At 41.6% G+C, this 7,369-nt stretch overlaps 1 protein-coding gene across 1 annotated transcript in view; it reads left to right on the forward strand.

Annotated features, from left to right (window-relative positions):
- ASAH1 (N-acylsphingosine amidohydrolase (acid ceramidase) 1) overlaps positions 1 to 7,369 on the forward strand; it is a 31,353-nt gene that overhangs the window by 9,746 nt on the left and 14,238 nt on the right. Inside the window, exon 2 of the mRNA XM_010858361.1 lies at positions 5,899 to 5,945. Coding sequence (XP_010856663.1) covers positions 5,899 to 5,945 — 47 coding nt within the window. The remainder of the gene's footprint in view (positions 1 to 5,898; positions 5,946 to 7,369) is intronic.

Below are 7,369 nucleotides of genomic sequence, written 5' to 3' on the forward strand. Positions count from 1 at the left end.
CTTCGGCGCTCAGCCTTCTTCACAGTCCAACTCTCACATCCATACATGACCACAGGAAAAACCATAGCCTTGACTAGATGAACCTTTGTTGGCAAAGTAAGGTCTCTGCTTTTGAATATGCTATCTAGGTTGGTCATAACTTTGCTTCCAAGGAGTAAACGTCTTTTAATTTCATGGCTGCGGTCACCATCTGTAGTGATTTTGGAGCCCCCAAAAATAAAGTCTGACACTGTTTCCACTGTTTCCCCATCTATTCCCCATGAAATGATGGGACCGGATGCCATGATCTTCGTTTTCTGAATGTTGAGCTTTAAGCCAACTTTTTCACTCTCCACTTTCACTTTCATCGAGAGGCTTTTGAGTTCCTCTTCACTTTCTGCCATAAGGGTAGTGTCATCTGCATATCTGAGGTTATTGATATTTCTCCCGGCAATCTTGATTCCAGCTTGTGTTTCTTCCAGTCCAGAGTTTCTCATGATGTACTCTGCAGATAAGTTAAATAAGCAGGGTGACAGTATACAGCCTTGATGAACTCCTTTTCCTATTTGGAACCAGTCTGTTGTTCCGTGTCCAGTTCTAACTGTTGCTTCCTGACCACATGTATTTTTTTCAGATTATTTTCCATTATAGGTTATTATAAGATATTGAATATAATTCTCTATATTATATAATAAATCCTTGTTGCTTATCTATTTTATATATAGTAGCTTGTGTCTGTTAATCCTGTACTCCTAACTTATCCTTCCCTACACCCCTCCCTTTTCCCTTTTGTAACCGTAATTTGTTTTCTACGTCTGTGAGTCTGTTGCTGTTTTGTAAGTAGATTCATTTGTATAATTTTTTATATTCTACATATAAGTGATACCATGATGTTTGTCTTTGTCTTTCTGACTGACTGCATTTAGTATGATTATTTCTGGGTCCATCAGTGTTGCTGCAGATGGAAGTAAGTTCATTCCTTTTTATAGCTGAGTAATATTCCATGTCTTATCTTTATCCATTCTCCTGTTAATGGACACTTAGGTTGCTTCCACGTCTTGCCTGTTGTAAGTGTGCTGCTGTCAACCTTAAGGCACGTGTATCTTTTCGAACTAGACTTTCCATCTCAGAAGCAAACACTTCTGTGCTGTGCACAGACTCTCTAGTTGTAGCTTGCAGGCTCAGTAGTCGTGGCCTGTGGGGTCTTAGTTCCCCAACGAGGGATGGAACCCATGTCCCCAGCATTGCAAGGTGGATTCTTAACCATTGAACCACCAGGGAAATCCCAATATCCTTTACCTTTTGAAATATCTCAGTGATGTGTCTCACTGAAGGCGCTTGTATTCAGTCATTATTTCAAATAATCAGTAGGCCTTTTCATTTTGGGGCCTCATCTCCTTTCAGCTGTAGCATTTTTCTTACATTATCTCTTTCATTACTTTCCCCTCTTTATTATCTCTGCTCTCTTTCTGGAAGTCCATGCATTGATGCTCTAAATCTCTCTCTCTTTTTTTTCCCTCCTTTTTTTTCTCTCTATTCTGGGAAAAAGTTTATCACCTTTATTTTCCTATCCTTTTTATTTCTGCAGTTATGATTTTATTGAAGTATAGTTGATGTACAATATTATTTAAGTTATAGGTGTATAATATCGTGACCTACAATTTTTAAAGGTTATACTCCATTTATAGTTATTATAAAATATTATTTGCCTCATATTGTATAGTACATCATCGTGGCTTATTTTATGCCTAATAGTTTGTAACTCTTAATCTCCTACCCCTATATTGCCCTCCCGCCTTCCCTCCCCACTGGTAACCACTAGTTTATTCTCATGGCTGAGTAAGTATTCCATTCTATATATATACCAAGGAAAACCCTTGCAGGAGTTTTGACTGATGAAAAAAGTGGACAAAGGTGTTCTGAGGAAAGGCAATCCCAGAGAGATTCCTGGCTCAGAGTAGCATTTATTCTAGAGAATAAGAATAATGAAGACAAAAGGAGAGTTCAGTTGAGGGGCCAGTAGACAGAGGACAACCCCCACCCCAGCCTCTGCATCCAGACTTGCATATGGCACTGCAGCTGAGCAAAACACTAAACCCATACAGTGTCTCTCCCTCTTCTGTCTCTCTTTCACACATACATGCCACCTTCCCTGGTGGCTCAGACTGTGAAGCATCAGTCTGCAATGGGGGAGACCCAGGTTTGATCCTTGGGTCTGGAAGATCCCCTGGAGAAGGGCTGGCAGCCCACTCCAGTATTCTTGCCTGGAGAATTCCATGGACAGAGGAGCCTGTAGAGCTACAGCCCATGGGATTGCAAAGAGTGAGACGTAACTGAGCGACTAACACTTTCATTTTCACGCCACCTTGGAGGGTTTGCCTTGACAGAAACTGAAGAAATCATCTAGCAAGAGCAGCTTGTTTAGGTGTCAGTACCCTGAGTGCTGGTCTGGCACCTGTTTTTGTAAGGTCTGTGAACTGGGGATAGTTTGTATGTCCTTCAGAAGCTGGGGGGAGGGTGAAAGTGAAAGTGTTAGTCGCTCAGTTGTGTCTGACTCTTTGCAGTCCCATGGACTGTAGTCCGCCAGGCTCCTCTGTCCGTGGGATTCTCCAGGCAAGAATACTGGAGTGGGTTGCCATGCCCTTCTCCAGGGGATCTTCCTGACCCAGGGATTGAACCCAGGTCTCCTACATTGCCAGCAGGTTTCTTCACCATCTGAGCCACCATGGAAGCTCTAGGGGAGAATGGATACATGTATGTGTATGGATGAGTCCCTTTGTGGTCCACCTGAAACTATCACAATGTTGTTCATCGGCTATACTCCAATATAAAACAAGTTAAAAACAAAATAAAATTTAAGAGGGTACAAATGGAAAAAAAGTTGGGAGGGAATCAAAAGAAGATTAATATTTCATGACGTGTCAAAATTACATGAAGTTCGTACATCAGGGTCCATACACCAAGCTATATTGGCCCATAGGTGCTCTTGTTTGCATTTTGGCTGTGGCCGCTTCAGCACAGGAGCAGTTGGCTTGTTCCTGAAGAGCCTGAGTGTGGTGGGCTCCAGGCTTTCAGTGCTGTTACCTGTGTTTCGAATGGAGCTTACGCAGCTTACAACTCGGCTGCATTTAAGTGTCACATGAATTGACACATCACGTTATTTTAATCTTTAAGAAAATTACGAGGCTAAGCCTATCACATCATAACAAGGAAAATGGACTTCAGATGTGCTCTTGAGGCCAAGCAGAGTAGGGATTTTCTTGATAAGTAGCTGGCAGAACCTTGTGTTTATTACACAGAGACTCTAGAGTTGTATCCAAAGAATACAGCGTATGTTGACATCGCAGGACCATGCAGACATCACAATGTTCCCAATTCCTAGGGAAAAAAGTGATCACAAAACAACAGGTAGAGTATCTCATCACCGCAGAATTTATTGACATATTTTAAAAAGTAAAATGAGGCTACAACCAAAGTAAATCTGCAGGTAGCTTATTTATAAGCAAAGCAGGGAAAGCTGTTTATTAAAGGTGAGTTGATGAAATCACATTTGATGGCAGAAGTACAAGAAATGTGTCCTGAGAAAATTTGTTTCACACTGTTTTAGCCTTCAGCCAAAGACTGCTGCTGCCTGGGGCTTCAAGAGCAGTGTCGAGATCAACTAGACAACAAGGCAAATGATTCCCAGTTATCTTCTTGACTCTTGACACTGATCGCTTCTCAGTATTTATTAGAGCATCCAATGCCAAGTTTGAGACTAAAGATTTAGTCTTTGTGAATAGTCTGCGTAAAGCAACAGCAGGCCAAGGGTGTTTTCAGAGAACTTGAGAATTTAGTAGTTCCCTAAAACCTGAAGTGGAATCTGCTGTGATATGTAACAATTAATAGTGGTGGAGCAGAAAAAAAGCTTAGTTGGACAAATGTACAAAATTTCTGAAAATGCCAGATGTTTAAAGCTTGTGGTTAGTAATTTTATTGTTGATTGGCAGGTACTTTGTGGAACATACTTAAATCTATCATGTTGTTGTTATTCAACTGTGAACTTCTTTTGCTCTCACAGATTTTTCACTTGTGTGAATTTTATAAGAAATAGACGCTGTGTATCCTGACTGTCCCTGCCTCTGCTGGCAGCAGTGCAGTTTTACTACAACTTCTGAACTCAGGACTGAGACTGAAATTTTTCTGAATAAGAACCACCACCCTCAGTCAGTCTTATTGAACACTGATTGGCTTTGAAAATTAGCTTGTGCTAATTTGATTCTGAACTGTCAAATCGATACTATTTAATATCTAATATTTTATATTCCAATCATGTGAAATGGAGCTTAAGTTCTAATGATAGCCTTTGAAAATTTAAGTTTACACTTAATACTGTTTTTTAATGAGTTCAACCAAAAGTGATAAACAAAACGGTACTTACATGAGAAACGTATTGTGGTATTTTGACAATTAATGTTTGAATATCGGGTAACGTCAGACTACCTTATACACTTCCCGGGTGATCAAAAGTTAAAACAGGATGTGAGATCTGCATTCCCAGACAAATTTGCTGTGGATATATTTTCTGAGGTCAAACTACAGTGCTAGTACTTTCCTTTCCTACGTCACCTTCCTTTTACTGTGAATTTATGCTTCTTTAAAACAATTTTTTTTTCTCTTGCAATATTGGGTCTCCAGCAAAAAGAAGATGAACGCATCCTGGCATTTTGAGACTAGTAATAAAAGAATGATAAATCAGTGTGGATTTTTTTTAAATCATTTTGTACTGAGAACCATTTCGGTTTTGCTGCCAAGACTAAACCGTGTTCCCTAAAAACAGTCTTGTTCCTTCATTACCTCAGCGGTAGCCTCCGCGCAGGGGCTCTGCACACTCCTCAAGAACACAGTCTGGTCGTGAAGAGACGCACAGAGGAGTACAGGGCACATCAGAAGGGTAGCAAGGGAGATGTGTATGTGATCAGAAGGGTAGCAAGGGAGATGTGTACGTGTGCTGTGGGAGTAAAGAGGAGAGGGTGGCTATTCTCCCGGGGCAAGTAGATGAAGACATCACCAAAAAGACATCTGAGCTGGATCTTAGAAGTTGGAGCCAAAAGTTTACAAGGTGGAGGGTGGGCCTTGTAGGCAGAAGGCAGAGCGGGTGCTTGCACAGGCATGAACAGTGAGAGAGCACAGCATGTTGTTGCATGTGGCTGTACACGGAGGCTGGGGTGATGAAGGGCCAGAGTATGAAGGGGCCCGGCCTTGTGCCCTGAAAGTCTGGTTTAGGATGCAGATTTCTTGCAGTAGAGTTAGCTCATAAGTATATCAGATCCTGGCAAGTGATAAATCAACCTAGTTGTCATAAACCTTTTTCTACAGTTTCTTCTTCCTTTGGCTGCACCATGGGGCGTTTGGGATCTCTGTTTCCCCACCAGGGATTGAACCTGGGCCACAGCACTGAAAGCCCAAAATCCTAACCACTAGGCCTCCAAGGAACTCCCTCCATCTACATTTTTTTTAAATTTTTTAAACATTGAAATATGGTTGATTTACAATGCTGTGTTAGTTTCAGATGTAGCGGAGTGACTCAGCTCTACATCCATTTATGTGGGATCTTAGTTCCCCTACAAAGGACTGAACCCGCACCCCCGGCATTGGAAGCACAGAGTCTTAAATGCTGTACCACCAAGGAAGCCTCAATCTATATTCTTGTATTTCCTCTTAACTCAATGTATTTGCAGTTGAAAAGCCAAATTAGTAAATTGAAGAGACCGAAAACTCACTTAAGTTTGAGATTTTGAAGTTTTCATGGGAGAAAAAGACTTTTAAGAGGCATTGAAATGGTCTAAAATGACAAATCATACTTGATTTTGTCTTCACCAGCTGTCTTTGCAGATTGCCTACTCTGTTTTTCTGAAACTTTTGTCTTTGCTTTTTTAGTGGACTGAAGACTGCAGAAAATCAACCTATCCTCCTTCAGGGCCCACGTGAGTAAACATCAGACGAGCAGGATTCACACTGACCTTCCTGGAGATTTCTCTCCATGTTAAGTATGATCTCATAGAAGTAACGACACTGAATAAAACCTTAAGTCATGTCTTCTATCCTGAGATGATTTTGTTTCCCTCAGGTTTGTGTGGTATGCATTTGGCTAAGACTTTGAACAAATGTGAAAATACCCCATGATGAAATGTCCCATTTCGAGCCCATCAAAATCAGGGGAAGAAAAAAAGGATTAGCATTCTCCACTAAATTCTTCTATCTCCCCCTAAGTATTTTTCTCATGCTAACAAATGCAGAGGTCACTGGTGATTTTCTGTGATGCCTGAGTATAAACCACCCTATCATGCTGAAACAAGAGAGTGTGGGATCTCACGTGAAACATTCAAAAAAATAAAACCCTGCCCATGATAATCAAAACTATTGAGGCCAAAACAGGATTGGAAAACAGGAAGGGCCAATATCATGTTTAGTGTGTTGAATATTAATGTTTTTAGTTGAGGGTTTTGGCCTTTTCAAATCCTACGTGGCTAAATAGGGAAAGATCTAAGAATGGCTCACCACCCCAGGGGGTACAGAATGTGAAAAAGAAGGAAGAGGTGTCAGGAACGGTCACCGTTTCTCCCTGCTCTTCCCTTGCCCTGAAAGTAGCCTGCTGCAGAGAAAGGAAGACAGAATGCATACAGCTTTAACCAAGAATTATTCTTCTTCATGACTACAGAAGTATAAATAGGACCCCAATACTGTGACTTGTAGGAACTAACACATCCCCTCTTAACCCACACCCACTATAGAAATCAGTCTGGATTTATGTCTGTATATTTAAGAGCCTGGTAACATTGTAGCACCCACCAGAGTGCACCATTTGCTTCTCTGGAGCAGGGCAGTAAAGGAGCAAATGCTGGCTATTTTTAGGCAGATTTAAGCTTATCAGTCACTGAATGGCACACCCTTAAGAGGCTCTTTCAGTTCAGTAACAGGTGCCAGAAGATAATGTTTCCGTGGCAACAGAGAATAGTAGCAGAGTTCATCCATCAGGATTTAAGCCCTGGCTCCACTGATCAGTAGTGGATGTTGCTACTATCCTCACAGTAGAAATGGCTATGTGTAAATTGAAGAGTAGGACTTCGGGGAATGAATATGATCGAACAGTGACTTGGCTTGGACTTAATAAGAAGAATGAGGAGAGAGAATGTGGGGGCTTCCCTGGTGGTCCAGTGGTAAGACTCTGCTTTCATGCAAGGGGTCTGGGTTTGATCCCTTGTTGGGGAATTAAGATCCCATATGCCATCAGTTCAGTTCAGTTTAGTCACTCAGTCGTGTCCGACTCTTTGCGACCCCATGAATCGCAGCACGCCAGGCCTCCCTGTCCATCACCAACTCCCGGAGTTCACTCAGACTCAACGTCCAT

The sequence above is a fragment of the Bison bison genome, unplaced genomic scaffold (genome assembly GCF_000754665.1).
Source record: "Bison bison bison isolate TAMUID 2011002044 unplaced genomic scaffold, Bison_UMD1.0 scf7180017864386, whole genome shotgun sequence".
Taxonomy (NCBI): domain Eukaryota; kingdom Metazoa; phylum Chordata; class Mammalia; order Artiodactyla; family Bovidae; genus Bison; species Bison bison.